The sequence below is a fragment of the Lactuca saligna genome, chromosome 6 (assembly GCF_052625555.1).
Source record: "Lactuca saligna cultivar CGN05327 chromosome 6, ASM5262555v1, whole genome shotgun sequence".
In the NCBI taxonomy this organism is placed as follows: Eukaryota; Viridiplantae; Streptophyta; class Magnoliopsida; order Asterales; family Asteraceae; genus Lactuca; species Lactuca saligna.
Window position 1 is genome coordinate 148715506 of NC_136422.1, and position 19370 is coordinate 148734875.

General features: G+C 35.6%; 2 protein-coding genes across 4 annotated transcripts; both read left to right on the top strand.

The window, feature by feature from the left end:
* Nucleotides 1–302: 302 nt before the first annotated feature.
* Nucleotides 303–3339, top strand: LOC145002879 (uncharacterized). The gene is made up of 9 exons (XM_078962064.1): nucleotides 303–519; nucleotides 1305–1364; nucleotides 1448–1666; nucleotides 1749–1787; nucleotides 2305–2391; nucleotides 2484–2544; nucleotides 2649–2773; nucleotides 2870–2961; nucleotides 3085–3339. Exons 1-9 carry the CDS (start codon nucleotides 472–474, stop codon nucleotides 3197–3199), a joined length of 846 nt encoding a protein of 281 aa, XP_078818190.1. The 5' UTR covers nucleotides 303–471; the 3' UTR covers nucleotides 3200–3339.
* Nucleotides 3340–10278: 6939 nt separating this feature from the next.
* Nucleotides 10279–16303, top strand: LOC145003411 (DWNN domain, a CCHC-type zinc finger). Of its 3 annotated transcripts, none has more exons than XM_078962529.1 (15): nucleotides 10279–11237; nucleotides 11600–11711; nucleotides 11876–11957; nucleotides 12051–12217; nucleotides 12299–12375; nucleotides 12495–12572; nucleotides 12675–12831; nucleotides 12920–13068; nucleotides 13163–13327; nucleotides 13632–13955; nucleotides 14537–14575; nucleotides 14666–14939; nucleotides 15026–15154; nucleotides 15242–15335; nucleotides 15437–16303. In XM_078962529.1, exons 1-15 carry the CDS (start codon nucleotides 11072–11074, stop codon nucleotides 16124–16126), a joined length of 2703 nt encoding a protein of 900 aa, XP_078818655.1. In that variant the 5' UTR covers nucleotides 10279–11071; the 3' UTR covers nucleotides 16127–16303. The 3 variants fall into 3 exon arrangements, with proteins under 3 accessions (XP_078818655.1, XP_078818656.1, XP_078818657.1); XM_078962530.1 differs by having other exon boundaries at nucleotides 15245–15335; XM_078962531.1 differs by having other exon boundaries at nucleotides 14669–14939.
* Nucleotides 16304–19370: the final 3067 nt, after the last annotated feature.

Here is a 19370-nt window from a genome sequence, read left to right on the forward strand (position 1 = left end):
GATCACCCAATTTCCCAAAAAGAAAAACATAAACCGTTTGCCTTTTTACAAAATTAATTTGTGTTGTCGATAAGTTATAGACATTTTTGAATAGTTAGTGTATTTTTTATTTATTTTTTTTTAAATTTTTTTATAAAGGTTTTAATTAGGGTTAACATGGTAAATATACCATGAACTCGATGATGTTTTGCCGTCTCCAGTTTAACCTCCTTCCAGAACCTAAGAAAAAGGAAGTCATGAAATGTCAGTAATACCCTCCCGTGATCATCGAAACTACACTCCTTACATGGTAATTTAAGTAAATGCAAGTGGTTATTCAGGGATCTGGTTCAACTTTGTCAAATCTTCAATAAGAAAAAGCAAAATGGATCTTAGAACCCACAATCTCCGATCGATCCCTTCCATGGGGTTTTGATTTCAGGAATAATAAATCTAGTGATTGTGTGTGCGCGCGTGTGTTCTGCTTCGTTCATGGCGGCCCCGTTCTTTTCTACGCCGTTTCAGCCATTTGTTTATCAGGTATTCTTAATTTTACTTCCAGGTTTTTGTTTTTGTTGAATTTGATTCAATTCATGGTGTTTCTTTGTGAAGAAATTCAAATTGAACATATGCGTGTTTATTATTGTAATAATCCGAATTGTAACAGAGCCTGATGAATTCTAATCTACTACTAAACCTCCGTGATTTTCGAGTTTCTTAATTGTACTTGCTTTGATATGCAACTGATGATCGTATCATTGATCGTGCAAATTTTGGTGCAAATAGCAAATTAACAGTGGTTATTTATGCCGATCTCCCAGAAGGGATACTCCTTGTTGAAATGTAGGTTTTTTCTCCAGAACCTCGTTATCGTCATCAATAGAAAATATAATGAAAAAAGGGAATTAGGGTTTGTGCGATATTTGATGTAAATTGTTGATTTCTTCATGCGACTTATCTTCAATCTAAACCCAATCAGTTACTTTTACCAGTGACTGCATCGGCAAAATCATAACTTCCATTGGTATATGAGATGCTGATTGCAATTTTGGAGCAAGAAAAATAATTTTCTTCACATTATCTCCTGTAACTATGTTTTCTTAAGACAGTTCAATAATGTCATTACAATAATTGCTATTACTACTATTTTCTCTGTTAGATTGAAGAATCTTTGCATTTACATTAACCAAGAGTCTGAAAGGACTCACCTTTTTTGAAGCAACAATGAGTTCCAGTTCTCCTGTGATGATAATACTGACATTATCTTATCTGGCATTCTTTCTTACTTTCACAATAATCTGACTCATGGTGTTGACTTTCAATAGAATCAACAAGACGATGTTACACCTTTTCAGATTTTAGGTGGTGAGGCTCAGATTGTTCAGGTATTTCTTTTGTAATTAAAATTTTCCAAAGAAATTATATCTCCATCAAAACAACCTATAACTGTATCTGTATTTCCCCTCAGATAATGTTGAAGCCAGAAGAGAAAGTGAGTGCAAGACCAGGTTGTATGTGCTACATGTCTGGAACTACTCAAATGGAAAATGTTTATGCCCCTGAAAATGAAGCAGGAATGTGGCAATGGCTATTTGGGAAGAATGTAATTAGCACAGTGTTTTTAAATACCGGTTCAAATGATGGATTTGTTGGCATTGCTGCACCTTCTCTCGCAAGAATTCTTCCGGTTTGTATCATCCTATAGATTATAGTTAATTAATCTTTCATGTTGGATTCTTGATTTTGTTAATTTATTCCTTATGCTGCAGATTGATTTAGCAAAATTTGGTGGCGAAATTTTATGCCAGGTATATTTGATTCTTTGACTATTTTCACCTTTCTTTCTTTGGCATACTCTAAATTTATCATCCATGAGATCGGATGATTAGAGCAGTTTCTGCTCCATAGATGATTGGAGCAGTTTGTTTGTTCCGGTCATCATGGATGACCGGAACAGAATGTAGTCCAATGGCCAGAGCAGATTAGATTAATCTGCTCTGGTCATCTAATGACTGTAGCATGTTATGTTACAGTCATCGTATATCGGATGACATAAAAGCTGCAGTCATCCGATATCGTATATTTGATTCTTCGACTGTTTTCACCTTTCTTTCTTTCATCCATGAGATCGGATGATTAGATGACCGGAGCAGTTTGTTTGTTCCGGTCATCCAATGGCCAGAGCAGATTAGATTAATCTGCTCTAATCTAATGACTGTAACATGCTATGCTACAGTCATCGTATATCGGATGACATAAATCTCAAGTCATCCGATATTGGATTATTAGAAGTCTGTATCTGACTTTGTGAGTATTATTTTGTAGCCAGATGCGTTTCTTTGCTCTGTTGGTGATGTGAAGATCAGTAATACTTTTGATCAGAGGGCGCGTAATGTTGTACCTGGTATAGAGGTTAGATTATATTTTGATTATTTACCCTGACAATTATTTATTTATTTATTTATTTTTCCATCAAAATGATTTTGTTATGTTGTTGTATGTAGGGATTCTTGAGACAAAAACTATCTGGACAAGGGTTGGCATTCATAACAGGAGGTGGATCTGGTAGGCTTTTTATATCACATTATATAAAAAGTAAATAACATTTTCAGTTTATTTGACTTTTTTTTTTTTTTTTTTTTTTTTTTTTTTTTTTTTGGTGGTGTTAGTGGTGCAGAAAAATCTTGAGGTGGGGGAGACACTTGCAGTTGACATGTCCAGCATTGTGGCTGTGCCATCTACAGTAAATGTGCAAATAAAATATAATGGCCCAATGAGAAGAGTAGTCTTCGGGGTAACTTTGTGATGAATTACTTCCTATTTTTCTTTTTTTCTGTTTATTTTTTATCTAGAAGCTTTTGTTTTTTCTTAAAAAAATGATTTTACACAGGGGGAGAATCTGGTAACAGCAATGTTGACAGGACCTGGTATTGTTTTTATTCAAAGCATGCCGTTTCCTCGGCTTTCTCAACGTATTGCTAGGTAACACTTTTTATTTATTTGATTATTTCCTATATTGGTAAAAAAAATAAAAATAAAGTGTACATTCATACATTGTTATTTTTTGCAATTGTTGTTTGAATTAAAGTTGAATAAATTTTACAGGGCAGTGACATCACCAAACATGAGGGACAATCCAAAGTTGTTCATGCAGATAGCGATATTTTTCTTTCTTGCTTATGTTGTGGTTGTTTCATCATTGATCTTGACTGACATTTGACTTGTTTTGGTTTTCTTTCTCGTGTTGGGTTCAAGGTTCTAAGCCCCAAGTATACTTAATTGAACTGGTTGAAAACTATATCTAGCCCTAGTTTACTTAATTATGGTTAAGAGAATGTATGGTCTATAAAGTTTTTTTTATACTTTGTTTTGCTTGATACTAGCTTAAAAAATTGTAAATTTATTGTTTACTTTTTTGGCTTTATGGTGTTTGGATGTGTGTTTTAGTAATTAGAATCATATAGCCCCTGCGACTAAAGTCACTAAAACTTAATGGTTGAGGTGTGAAATTCTATAAAGGTGGTTTTGTTCCAAAACTTGTCAAAAGATTGTCAGTATTTTACGATTTACTCCCATGTGATAGGCTTGATTGGATTCGATGTGGGCTTTCTAGAGGGTGTGATTCACTTTTTTATTTTTATTTTATATCTTGCTATAAAGAATGGGTTTAAATGAAAATAGTTTTAGATATGCTTTTGTTGTTTTTAGGAAAGAATGTGATGTATATGAATTTTACCACTTGTTATTCAGGATCAACTAACTAATTCTTTATAAGTTTACACACATGATTTGATGGTCATTCAAACCCAAAATGGATTGTTTTGGATTTGGGATCTCATGGGTACTCGTCCATCCAAGTGATCACTTATTTAAAGAAAATTTGAAATGTGATACCAACCCTAATAACATTTTAAACTTTCTCAAATCCAATCAACATGGATTTGGATGCAAAAGAGATCTAGGTTTATCGGGTACGTTCTTTTAACTTGTACATGTGTTAGATTATATCTTATAAAAATGAAAACGGTTGGTCTGAATCAAATACCCTCATCCAAAAGTTCGAGAACTTGTCCAAAATGGATTTTTTTTTTCCAAATATTTACTCACTATGCATTTCTCGGTAATTATTATCAAAGCTAGTAAGTAGTGGTGTATAGGGATGAACATTTAACCCGGTGGAACCAAACCAGACTAGAAAAAACCGGAACCAATTGGAACTGAAGGTATTCGATTCGGTTTCTGGCTCTCCATTTCCCACTAGATCGCTTATTGGTTTTTCGGTTCTTGGTCCGAATCCAGACCGATGCTCATCCCTAGTAGTATAATAGAAATGCTTGTTTGAAATAAGGATCTAAGTTTGAAATTCGAAGAACATGTTCAGAACACATGCCCGAAATGGAAACCCTATAAAAATGCGATGAACAAGTCCTATATGCATCCTATAGTGTTTGTTTTACTAACTTGATATATTATTATTTCAACATGATTGTGTGTACAGTGCTCCGTTGATAATGAGATCCCACACCCATTGATTGATGAACAGTTTTGGGATAAAATCTATTGGCCGGTAAGATCTCATACCCATTGGTTGATTAAACGTGACATCAATTATGGATTACTTGAGAGTTTGGTATAGAAAGTTAAGTAATTTGGCATTATAGTGAATCTGTTCACTATTACAAAAAAAAATTGAGTCATATGTGGACATTACATAACATTTCATACATCAATCATGTTGCACCCATAACAATGTTGTGTCTCATGCGGACAAATTGTGTTTTAGGTGGAAGAATCAATTCTCTTCTTTTTATTAACAACTTAAAGTCATAAACCACAAAGATCACTTAACAAAAATAATTTGAAAAAATAATATGAACCATAATCATTCATAGTTTCATACTATAGTTTGTAATTAATACCTTAATGACAACAAGCCATATTTGGGCTTAATTTATTTAAAAAAATATATATTGCTCAAATGATTTAATATCTATCTACTTTTTTTAAATAAAAATATTTGTTTAGGGATAGTTGCTGATTGCTAACACTTAAATTATACATATATTTCATGAATTATCTTATTATTTTGATGTTATTGAGGAGAAAAGGTGAATACAATTTAAAAGAAGCAGTTTACGGAAGTTGCGAAAAGATGTTAAAAGTGTCAGACACGACTAAGGTGACAAATCAACTTAGGAATCAGTGAATAAAGAATTAAAATCCATTGGACTTTGGTAATCAATCATAGTTAAAAGGGGTAATCGAGTCTAAGTAGAAGTACATTTAGTTATCCGTTTTCCATTCAAATTTTCATCTTTGTTGTAGCACTCGGTTCCTGGTATGTAATTTATTTTGTTGTATTTTGCATTTTTGGCCTGGGACTCGGTGAGTTGAAGGCCCAACTCGTCGAGTAGGAGTGAGATTGGACACGGGACTTAAGTGATGGACTCGTCGAGTTGGCGACCAAACTCGACGAGTAGGCTCTAACTGGACAAAACCCTAATTTGAGGGTTTGCACCCTATTTAATCATCTCTTTCAGCCACCACTCGTCCCTAATGCTCCCAAAGGCTCTCTATAGCAAACCCTAAGTGTTTTAGAGCAAGAACTAAAGCTTTTGAGTGATTTTTGTGGGTTTTGACCTCAAGGAACAAGGAAGAGCATAGAAGGATCAAGAGGAGACTGAAGGATTCGAGTTTGGTTCATCATTTGCAGTCTTTGAAAGGTATAAAGTCTGTACCTTGCTTGCTTGTTTGTTAGATCCCTTTTTGGGGAAGATTTAGGGCTTATAAGGCATATGAGGTGACCAACCATGATTTGCAAACATATTTGGGGGCCAAGACTTCGAATTTAGCACTTAAGAAGAGTCACAAGGCAGATTTGGGTTGCTTTTGCACCCAAGGAAGGCCCCATGCAACAAAAGAGCCATTTTAAAGCCTTTTTGGCTCAAAAGTCTCATGCATGCACGTAAAGTTCGTAACTTTACGTGCTAGATCGAGCTTATGGGCTTGGATCTATCATTTGGACAAGTGTTGTACATCATAAATCGAGGATTTAGGGTGTAGACGTTATTGACTCGGCGAGTCCGTTCTTGGGACTCGACGAGTCCAAGGCTTTGAGTCCCATATCTGTTGAGGGTCAAAAGAACTCAGTTGGGTGTTAGAAGGGTTATATCAGGATAAAAGGAGTGACCCAACACATTGGACTTAGTTTTAGACCTAGAGTTCATGGGACTCGACGAGTGCTAGAACAGACTCGGCGAGTCCAAGACAATCTTCTTATGTTTGAAGATGAACTCGACGAGTTGTTCATACAACTCGGCGAGTTAAGTTCAGGACTTGTTCATCAGATGAAGGTGAACTCGACGAGTTGTTCATACAACTCGGCGAGTCGGATGAAGGTTCATTGATGTTCGTAAAGAGGGGAACTCGTTGACTCGTTGCCAAACTCGACGAGTCAAGTCATGGATAAGGACGAGTAAAGGGTAGGGACTCGATAAGTTGACGACCCAACTCGGTGAGTCGGGTCATCTAGAATTTGACTTTGACTTGGACTTGGTTGGGGGTAAAATAGTCATTTTACCCTAAGAGTAGATATCAGATTCTGACTGAGTGTTTTGTGGGGATTATAGCCGGAGGATTTCCGGAGCAGCAGCAGACAGAGGTTTCCCGCACAGATTATCAACAGCTACTCATATGAGGTGAGTTACCTTCCAGTAGGGTGGGTCTAAGGCCATAATGCTGACCCACCAAAGAGGAATATTTAGCAGATGATTGTCTTTGTGATAATTATCTTGGTCTGGTTATGTGCCTTGGTTATGAGATTTATCTGTATGATATGTTATGTGTATAGTAAGGATCAGTTTCCCTGACAGTGGTCCTTAGGACCGAAGGGTAGGTCAGTACCCGAATATGCCTGATTGTATGTTTATATCTTGATGTTGTATGCTAGTGGTAGGGGGTGGAATAGTCCCAAGTTACCGGTTGAAAGATATTGATGATGGTTACCGGTTGAAAGATACCGATGATGATTACCGGTTGAAAGATACCGATGGAAGTTACCGGTTGGAAGATACCGACGATGATTACCGGTTGAAAGATACCGATGATATTGTATGGTATGTGGTATGATGGGGAACCCACTAAGCTTTGTGCTTACGATTTCAGTTTTGGTTTCAGGTACCTCTTCGTCTAAGGGGAAGGAGTCGGCGGCGTAGCATCGCATCACACACACACACATAATTCCGCATTGGACTTTCTGGGATTGTACTCTGATTTTCATTATTTTTGATGTCATGGTTTGGGACACAACATTATGATTTTGTAATGTGTTGCTTTACTGACAATGTAATGGTAAAATATTTTAAAAATTATTAATTTAAAAATGAAATTTTCGATCTTAAATTTTAGGATGTTACATTTGTTTTGTTTTGGTTTGTTGCTATTTTAATTTAGTTGTAATGTAATTCCCCCTTTTGTTTTGTTGTCTTTAATTTAACTAGTAATTAGATTGTTCTGAACTAAATTAGATGCATTCGACTATTCCCCTTGAGTTCGACACACGCTCTTACCAAATCTATATTGTTACCGATTAGATCCATTGCATAGTTGTGCATGTCCCCAGTAAAAGTAAATTCAATTTTATAATTTTAAAACGAGATTTGCGCACATCAAGTTTTTGGTTACTGCCATGGGTTTGTTCAAAACACATAATTTGGGTTTGTTCACAACACATCACTGATTGAGTCAAACCTAATAAGAGATCTATCGAAAAGCTATAGGACCGAATTAAATACATCTAATTGTAATATGAAACATTCCAAGGAGTTGTTTGTTTTTTTGATAAAAATATTTTTTTTGACACTTATCACTTCTGGCGACTAGACATTTTTCAAATAGCTTATTTGTTTTTTTGGAAGAAAAAGTATCATAGAAAGACTTTTTAACCATTTTCTCCAACAAGACTTAAAAATAACTCTTCAGACGGGCTAGACATTTTTTAATGTATGTTTTTTGGTAGACACCTACATTCTCTTTCCCTTTCATCGACGACTACATCCTTATTTCTCTCGCTCGCTGCCGCCGCCGACATTCCTTGTCGGCCTTTGCTCCATTGCCGCTTCTGTCGCTCCACGCCGCCGCATCTATCGCTACACTCCGCTTTGTTTCAATATGTTTTTCCCCTTTCTCTTTTAATCATTGTATTTTCCAAATAATTATTTTTTTTTCTGCTTTATTGATCAACCTTGCTTGTTGTCCTTGCTCCTGAATTTTTAGATATGAATATTGGTATTAACAAGTTTTACATATTGCTTTCATTTCCTCTTTCAGTCATAGTTTTCCTTAAAACCATATTGCTATACAATGTTGTATTTATGTGTTTTATGTAATTATGAACATAGGATTGATAGTTATGAATATTGTGTTTTCTCTTTTTCTTATTTAGTTCAATCTAATTGAAAAACAAACAATCTTTTGTATGAATACTTTTTGTATGAAAGCATAAAAAAGACTGTTGGTCCACATCTTCTAATCATGGTTGTCAAAATCGTGATCCTGATCGTATGATCGTACGATCCTATGTATGAAAAACGATCCGGATCGTATTTGGGGTAACATCGCAGATAAGATTGTAGGTAGGATTGTAGGAAGGATTGTAGGATCGAGATACGATCTGATCCTACCATCCATCGATTTTTTTTTTTCAAATATTTTTATTTTATTTATTTATTTTAAAATCATTTGATATTTTTTGCCCTTTATCAATTTACCATTTATCATTTTGTGTTGTGACTTTTGACTAATATTTTGAAGTTTTTATAACTTTTGAACGAAAAATTGAATGTTTGAAATATTTTTCATGATTAAAATTATAAATTATAATTATATATTATTTTGTGGGATCTTAGGATCCCGATCCTGATCTTACAAACCAAAAAATAATCCTATATGAAATTCCGATCTTGACAACCTTGCTTCTAACATTTTAACTACCGATCACTTCGATATAATCATGTGTCCCTTATCAAAAAAAACAATAAAACCTTTTTTTTGTGCTTTATAACCACCGTATGCATATCTGTGATTTCTAAGCTCCTAAATTACATAAAGAACAACTATATTATTTTGTAATTCAAAAAAGAAACCAAAAATAATTAAATTATCGACTTTTTGTTTGACTTTGGTTTAAATCTTGTAGTCGTACATCTTTCTCTTTGACTTGCACCTTGGACGCTTTCCTCCTTGCTTCTTTTAATTGGTTCCCAAGTCAAAAACTTGGTCAACAACAGCACCTCTCAAATTCACTAGTCAATTAATTAATATCATTTAGCCCAAAACTATAACTATTCTTTGTGGTCCAGATGATATTAGTTCTTATACCATAGCTTCCAAAAACATCGCTTTACATATCACATATATAGATGGCGAATATTTTTTATGCATAAATTAAAACCATACTATACCTTGTTTACATCAATTAATTTTTTTATATTAATAAGGGTAAAGAGACAACTTAAATAGAAGAGGGTTTTGAGCTGATAAATTTTTAATGGCTACAAATGTAATATATTATCTAATAATCATTATATATTTTTAAAAATTCAACCAAAAACACTAAGATACATAAAAAAATAAAAAATAAAAAATTTAACCATTGGACTATTATTTTCATTACGACATTAATGATTATCAATTTTACAAAAAAACATATATATGGTGATTATAAAATTTATGGACAATCCATGTTAATCATGAACATAATAAGAATAGTACAATCATATGATAATTATTTAATATTATCTTTTATAGCTAGTTGAATTATTTTGCCATAAAAACCATTGATTTAATCAGTTTGGTAAAGGCTTGTATTGAGGATAAAAAAAAAAAAGTTTTAAAAGCTTAATATATCAACACAAAATAGTGCAAATATATATTAAAAAAAAATATTATACTACAAATAATATTTGTATAACATTAATGTTAAAAACAATCTAGTTATTGAATAATATTTATCTATTAATGGTAACGATTTTTTATGTCATACACTTTTTCTTTATTATATCTTTTTGTCACTTATTTTGCCCATAAAATATGTAGACATAAAGGATTCCTTGTTTAAAAAAAAAAAAGAAAATCTCATTTAAACTTAGCCCTAATTTATAGGATTCTGTCAAATGGTTCTATGCACATCTAAAGTCTACACACTTCTTACGCTTCAAATTGTCATTCTTTAATAGTAAAGGGGTTAAAGTGTAAATAGTTACCCTATAAATATAAAAGTACAGCCCGCATTATCTTCAAAGGAGGCGAGTTTCACACGTATTGGGGTACATCGTTATCGCGATTTTGCCCTAATTTTGCACACGATCTTCTGGATTCTTTGAACACCATCAACGAATCTCCGATTGTTGAACTCCTCACAGGTGTTTCACAGAATTAACCGCTGAAAACCGAGATTTGCTTCGTGGTTGGAGAATTCGTGGATTATATATTATATATCCAGATTCGCGACTACTGGAAGGCAAATAGTTTATCTGAAAGTAGATCTGAGAAATTGGAAGCGAATCAATCGGCGTCTCGGAAGAATCAAGCACCGGAAGAGGTCGACGGCGAATAGAAGGACTACGGTAACTCGTTATCATCGGAGAGAATCGGTTCTTTTGGAGGCTTTAGCTCGTGAGATCCTTCGATTTTCTCATCACTATCGAAAGTCAAGTGTTCCTGTGGAGTTATATCTGATCGTAAGAATCTGGCGAACTGAAGAATCTACGCAAATAGTTCGAAACATCGAAGGACTGAGCGCGTGAAGATGTTTCAAGGATTTGATTGAAGCGTTTTGCAGATTGAAGCCGTTCCTTAGTCGGTTTGATCTTTTTTTCAGAGTTACTGAAGAGTGGAAAACGAAAAAAAAATAGAGAATCTTGGCTGTGGATTTTTGTACTGTTATTATATCTTTTTGTTTCGGTGTTCAATTCAGGCGTTTGATAATTTTCTTTTATATGAACGCCTTTATTGATACTACTAGTATTGCATTTTGTGCTTGTTCCTGATATATCTTTTTTTGAGGGAAAAGAAAAAGAATTTATATTAAATTATGGCAGTATATTACAAGTTCAAAAGTGCTAAAGATTATGACTCGATTCCAATCGATGGCCATTTTATAACGGTTGCCTCTCTGAAAGAAAAAATATATGAATCCAAGCAATTGGGCAGGGGCACTGATTATGATCTTGTGGTCACCAACGCCCAGACTAATGAAGGTGTGTTTTAAGTTCTAGACCTAGTCAGCCTCTTGTGTTCTTGAATAATTTCAATCTCTTAATATTCTATTCTAAAATCACACTGAATTTCAACCTTCATGTTTGCAACTTAAATGGCAACAAATATTTGTTCAAGAGTTGTCAAGTTTTGCTTTTCTATAATTAGGTTGATTGGATTGAACTTTGAAGAGGATTCACATTTCACATCAACTCAACTAGAAGATGACTAGAACTAGCTATTAATTATGTATTTATTTATGTTATATATAGTATGCAAAAATGGGTTGGCCTTTTGGGTACTACTGATGTGGATTGATCTATTTATAGTATTTCACAGAAGTGTTTCTGTTTTGAAATTTCAGAATATCTTGATGAAGACATGTTGATTCCAAAAAATACATCTGTTTTAATTCGTCGAATTCCTGGACAACCTCGCATGCCTATAGTTGCAGCACCAGTTTCTGAACAACCTGAGTACAGTTTCAAAACCTTAAATTTTTTTTTAAATCACTCATACTTGTCTTCTTAAAGATTTAGATACCTTATTTATATAAACCCTGCAAAAGCTTTCTACATGTTCAATCATTAATGGCCATAAATCAAGTTTTAGTTGAATTGTTTTATGATTTGAACTGCAGGCAAAAAATGGTTAATGAGCTGGAAGTTGTGCAATCTGCAAAGAGTAACTTTTCAGGAGCTGGACTTTCTTTTCCCAACTATGTAAGCCTTGTGTAGTTATAACTTATAATGTTTTAAAAACTTGTTCATGGATGAATGATGATAGATGATAACATAACACATTAATTTTTGTAGCTTGATGGATCAGAATATGATGAATTTGGAAATGATTTGTATGAAATTCCTGAAGTTATTCCAGTTGTTTCTAGCAACCAACTACAGGATGCTCCTGCTCCTAGTAAAGCTGATGAAGACAGCAAAATTCAGGCCTTAATTGATACACCAGCTTTGGATTGGCAGCAGTAAGTTTTAGTTTAGTCTCTTTTTTAATGATTTAATATTTTTATTTTTTGAAAAAGATGTTGACTTTATTGACTTTTCAGGCAAAATTTTGATGGGTTTGGTGGTGGTAGAGGCTTTGGGCGTGGAATGGGTGGTAGAATGGGTGGACGTGGTTTTGGTAAAATTATCTTTTACCTTCTTTATTTTCTTTATATGTTCATGTTTATTTATATAAACATATAACACTTTTGCTTTTGAAAACTGATTTGTTTTTCTTTTCTTTTAAATAAATTTTAGGTAGGGGTGGTGGTGGTGGTGGCTTTGAGCGGAAAACACCACCTCCAGGCTATGTATGCCACAGATGCAAAACCCCAGGTAGATTCATCATTCATACATCTTTTTTTTTTTTCTTCTTATTTCAATTGAGAAGCTAATAAGTAAGAAAACTGTTGAATTATATAAAATCTTTTTTACCAGGGCATTTTATTCAGCATTGTCCCACAAATGGTGATCCTAATTTTGATATAAAGAGAGTGAAACCTCCAACTGGTATTCCAAAATCCATGTTAATGGCTACTCCAGATGGCTCATATGCATTACCTAGTGGTGCTGTAGCAGTTTTGAAGCCAAATGAGTATGTTATTAGTTAATATATATATTTTTTTATTTAAATGAACTGTAGTTATATATTTGTGTTATATTAATAATGTTTGTTACAATAGGGCTGCTTTTGAGAAGGAGATTGAAGGGATGCCTTCTACAAGAACTGTTGGTGATCTTCCTCCAGAACTTCATTGCCCTTTGTGCAAAGATGTGATGAAAGATGCTGTTCTCACCAGCAAGTGCTGTTTCACCAGTTTCTGTGATAAATGTAAGTTTTTTTTTTAAAGCTGATGTGGCAAAATGAATTGGATTTTTTTTTTTTTATAAATATTTGATCCTGTTTATCTTGATCATACTATCAGGTATAAGAGATCAAATTATCTCCAAAGCAGTGTGTGTTTGTGGTGCAACGAATGTGCTTGCAGATGATCTTTTGCCTAATAAGACATTAAGGGATACAATAAACCGAATATTGGAGTCTAATAATAGCAGTGCTGAAAATGGTGGCAGTGCTTTTCATGTTCAAGGTATGTGAATATGTGATTAATTTACAAAAATGGTCCCCGTGTTTTCTGAGTTTTACCATGTTTAGTCCAAAGTTGAAACCTTTGACAATTTTGGTCCTTATACTAAGGTTCTTTATCGAATATGATGGTTAAAACCGACTTAAAACCTTGAAATGACCAAAATCAATATGAAACCTTGAAATAAGGACTAGAATGAAAAAAGTTTCAGTTTTGGACTAAACATGGTAAAATCAGAAAGAACAGGAACATACTCAATTTCTTGAAAAAGGTTTCAGTTTTTTAATCTGTATTTTTTGTTTTTCAGATATGGAGTCTGCTAGGTGTGCACCACCACCACAGCCGAAGATTCCATCACCTTCACGATCAGCCGCCTCCAAGGGGGAGCAAGCACCACCAGCACAGAACGGGGAGGCTACAAATATGCAGCAGGCGGAGGTGGCGGTGGCGGCAGAACATACTCCGGCAGCTGAGCCACCAGTCTCTGGGAAAGGAAAAGTGATGAAAGCTCCTGATGTATCTGAAGCTACGTATGATTCAAAGAGTATGATGGAACCGGCTTCACAGGGAAGTGCAAGACCTGTTGATGATGAAGTGCAGCAGCAGCAGAAGCAAGTTCCCGGTGAGGCAGGTAAATGGAATCTGTTTTTGGAAGGAATGGAATCTGTTAAAGGAATTGGAATATGCAAGAGTTGTAATATGTCATGTGTTAGGAAATGGAATGGAATGGAGTTCAATCCCATTCCTTTGCTATGATTGAGGCAATGAACAAACATGTTTGTGTTTTAAGTTGTATGATGGGCAATTTTGTCTTTTAATAAAAAAATAGAGAAATTTGTTCCTTAAACATGAATTTTGGTTCAAAATGGAATTTGAGATTCCAATTCCTTTGATTCCACTGGAATCCATGAAACCAAACACACCCTAATACTTTTCTAGGGATAAATGCAAGGGATAGATAGCAACTTCATTATTTTTGTGTATATATAATCCTTCTTTCATTTCCTTCTATTACAGCATTATACTTGTAATGTGCTCTAAAAAATAAAAAATCTACCCAATCATAACCTTTTGCTATGTCCTAATAAAAAAATAAAATGGAAATAGCAGATTGCTATTTCTTGCATTTAATCTATGGAGGTTTACCTTTTTTTGTTAATTTATTTTTCAGTATTATATATATTGGCTTACATTTTCCTTTCTTGTTTTCAGCAAAGAAGAAGAAAAAGAAGAAAGTTAACATGCCAAATGGTAGAATTCCAACTTCCAATCACTGTTATACCTTTTGTAGCATCTCATTTGTTCATATGGGCTCTTTTTTTTTTAAATTTATATTTTCAGCAGCAGAAATGCAGTGGAGGGCATCTCAGGAGTTTGCAGCTGAAAACTACATGATGCCGCCAGGTCCTTCCCCTTACAACCCTTACTGGAATGGGATGCAGCCTGTAATGGATGCATTTATGGGGCCATATGGTGGCGGCATGCCGCCATACATGGGTGGTGGTTATGGATTTGGGCCGATGGATGTCCCCTTTGGAGGCGGCATGTTCCCCCAGGACCCTTTTGGTGCATCAGGCCTTATGATGCCTCCTCCTTTTATCCCTCCACCTCAGAGGTAATTTCATAACAAGTTAGTAATTAGTAATTATATTTTTAAAATGGAAAATAAATAATAGAGAAATTAATTGTTTGATCTTACAGGGATCTTGCAGAGTTAGGGATGGGCATGAATGGTGGTGGGCCCCCCATTATGAGCCGAGAGGAATTTGAAGCCCGTAGAGCCGAATTAAAATGGAAACGTGATTTTGAGAAACGTGGCCCAAGTGGAAGGCAAGTTATCAAATCACCATTTAATATAACGAATTAATTATATTATAATAATATAATAATAATAGTTTTGAATTGTTGTTACTACAGCAGCAGGGAATTACAAAAAGAAAGGGATTTCAACAGAGAGCCACGTGGCCATGGCCATGGCCATGAGGATGCTCCTCCAATGAAGTCGAAATCGGTATATGAAGTTTTGGTCTTTTTATTTTTATTTTTATTTCCAACTTAATATTATTTCTTTATTCTAAACATATTTTAATGCTAATGATGATAATGTTCCAGAGACCAATTCCGCCGCCTAGCAGTGATGGTCACCACCGCCATAGATCCGACAGGCCGTCGCCGGACCGCCGCCATTCCCGTGACGACGGTCATGATGCACCTCCACATCCATCATCAAAGAGGAGATCTTCACGTGATCGCAATGATTACGAAGACCGCGACGACAGCCACCACAACCGGCACCATGACCACCAGTCACAGCCGCACAAGAGCCACCGCCGATCCGAATCATCATCCACCACCACCAGAAAGCCACCACAAGCACCACCAACATCAGATTCCAAATCGGCTGCACCAGCGGCACCCGTGGCGGCAGCCAGCAGTGGTGATCGGAAACATAAACCGAGTGTCTTCTCTCGCATCAGCTTCCCGGAAGAAGAAGCGGCTGCCGCCGCTGCGGCTGCAGCCGCCACAGGTTCCAAGAAACGGAAGGTCACGTCAAGTTCAACGGAAGCGCCACCTGGCGGATCCACGGCGGTGTCAAGGAAGAGTGGCAGCTCCGCCACCACCACCACCACCACCGCTACCGCCACCGTCGCCGCCATAGATTATGAGTCTAGTGATGATGACAGGCATTTTAAGAGGAGACCTGCGAGATATGAATCGTCTCCGGTGAGGGAACGGGAGAGGGATAGGGGACGGGAAAGGGAGCGGGAACGTGAGCGGGAACACTACAGCAAGCACAGGTAGCTAATGGCTTAATGTCAAGCTACTGTGCAATATGATTCATTTTAAGAATCTGAAGGAGGAGGATGTTATGTTTTTTTTTTTTTTTTTTTTTTTTTTTTTTTTTTCTTTCTTGATGTATTATGATATTTAACTTGATGGAAATAAGTAAAATATATTTTGGTCGTTTGTTGCTTTGTATTTTTGGGTTTTAGTAGTGATTGCTTTTGTTTCGTTTATGGTTTTATCACAAGTAAATAAACACGTATTTAAAAAAAAAATGAAGTCACAAAGTGAGCAAATTAGATTTAGAATATTTCTTTATGGCACAGGGGCTTGAGGCCTTTTAAAGTATATGACGTTATAATTGATGAAACATGTATTAGATTTGTCATCTGATATAAACCCGTTCTCGGTTGGTGAATTTGGTGGCAAGGAAGTTTATGTGTATCAAAGCATAATGGTCGTGTTAGGTTATCTTTCGGGTGGCAATGTTTTTTTGATTTAATCCCAATTCAATGTATCCCTTCTTCATTTTAGTCTTCATCACTTGATTTTTCTTATGGGTTTTCTTGATCGCTTCAATTTTCATCTTATGCCTTATGGATGCTGCAACATCTCGATAAAAGCAACATGAAAACTCAAATCCATCATTGTTGTTGAGTTGAAGCCATGTGTAAAAGAATTTCATCACAACCAAATCAATGGTAGACAAATCTAGTTTCATGAAATGCAAATTAAGCTCAAAAACAATAATCATATGCACCACCAATTGAAAAAAGAGGAAGTTTAGTTAGTTTAGCGAGGATGCAACTTACTTGATTTAGTTTAGTGAGGGTGTAACTTTTATTAAATTTGAGTGTGGTGTTTCTTGCTGTGCAATTGCTTAATTTGGGTTGAATGTCATTGTAATTCAATACTTTTAGTTATTGTATGGCATTGTTATTGTTGTTTCAATGTTATTCTAGTTATTGAAATTCTAGCTAATGAAATTGTTTTTTGCGAAGTTAATAAACAAAATATACAATGTAATATTCAATCTGAATATACTATACAAACATACAAAAAAAAAAAAAACATTTAATACACATGATATGTGCATATTTAGTTATATATTTTGTCTAATATCCTAATACTTTTTGGCTATTTTGTCTCAAATATTGAACAAAAGGTACTTAATTATGTTAAAATTATATTTTCAGCCTAAAGGACATGTTCGAGTTAAAAAAGAAGCAGGATTAGTGATCGGAAGTTCGGGAATTAAAGTTAGAAGAAATCAAGCTAAAAAGTTGAAGAACTCGGCGAGTACTAGCATGCTGTTCTAACATATCACATAATCCAATAACTGTATGGTATTTTGGGGTTTACTAATTGGCCCCGGTTGATCGTACACCTTGCATCCTCCTTCACTTATTTTGTAAACCTTTTGAAAATCTTTTCCTTGATTTGAGACTGGAGTCACACGAGTGTTCCTCAAATTCACTCAAACCAAAGCTCTGATACCAACTTGTAACACCTATAAAATTGAAGCCAATTTAAAACTTTTTAATGCATTTAAAAACCGTTAAGTTATTATAGTTTGGTTTCAAAATAGTTTAAACATCAGAGTATCCCTAGAATCAAATCATAAAACCCATGAAAATGAGGAGCTATACGATCACATCTTTGCCTTCCTGCGGTCATCTACTGCACCTGAAACAATAATCAATAAATGTAGGCTCGAAGGCTTAGTGAGTTACCCCCAAAATACCGATACACATACAGTCCAATAACACATGAACAAATAACATATCATAACAACTGAACAGTATGCAATGGGTCCACAACTTTACAAGCTGGATTACCCCTGGGCCCTCAGTACGAGTTTGGAATGCCTACCGGGCCCTCAGCTCGTATCTGGAATGCCATCGAGCCCTCAGTACGAGTCTGGAATGCTTACCGGGCCCTCAGCTCGTATCTGGAATGCTCCCGAGTCCTCAGTATGAGTCTGGAATGCCTACCAGGCCCTCAGCTCATATTTGGAATACTCTAGGGTTTGTTGGCTACCGCACGGAGCAGTACAACCTCAACCCATCCCACATAACATGTCGACATGTAACAAATAAAGGCACATACAGGCAAACAATCAGTATCACAAGCAATCCTACAGATCTACCTGACTAACATATCAACTGACACACATTACTAACTCAACTCAACATATCAATAACTACTAGGATATGAAATCCAATGGGCCGGCCTTGGTGCCTTAGACCCCTTAGTATAGTGAGGATAACTCCAGCTGCTGGTTGATAGATTCTCGCACTGTCAACATCAAACAATACCCAATTAATCATTGGGTTACAAGCCCAAGGTTCAACTCACACTATAAAAGCCCAATAGCCAAATGATGGGCTAAAGCCTAACATATGGCCTAACTTTCCAAATTGGGCCTAGACCTCTACATGGTCTTTCCTTAAGGCCCATCCAATTATCCCAATCCAATTCCCATGGCCCAATATCACATGATCATAAAGGCCCATTTATGGACCAATTTTCCAAATTGGGCCTAAGACTCTCACATGGGCCTTATCCTAAAACCCATATAATTATTTAGTCCATTTGCTGATTCTTGGAAGTCCATTAATAGTCCAATTACCAAAGCCCACTAGGAAGGCCCAATTCAAGGCCCAAGTGAAATTAGGGTTTCACATGAAATGACAATTAGGGTTAAGTGTTCCTACTTAACCCATTAAGGGCTTAATCCATTAAGGACTTAATCCATTAAGTCTATTATTGCCTTATATTAATTTACTAATGATTGAATTTAATATTTTAAGTTAATAATTAATTAATAGCTTAGGTTTATTAAATAATTCCTATGTGGTCCCGATAAATCCCAAAATTAGAGTTTCATGGCATTAGGGTTTTCCAAACCCTAATTTGGGCTTCCACTCAAATATTAGCCCATTAATCAAATAGTTGGGCCTCTTAGTCACTTTGGGCCTTATTGGGCTCATTAAGATTTTATTAAGTAAATTAGGGCTTTATTGGGCCCCAATAAGCCCACTAGAGTTTCATTAAGCCCATTAGGATTTCAAGCATCCCAACGAATCAATACCACAATGCAAAGCACACTGCCACCCGACACGACGGCCGGTGGCGGCAGGAGACGGCAGCCATCACCCTAGCGTGGTGGTTTTGATTTTTCTTTACATTATTCCGTTTGTTACAATTACAATACCATCCAAACACACACACACACACACTAATAACACACACACACACT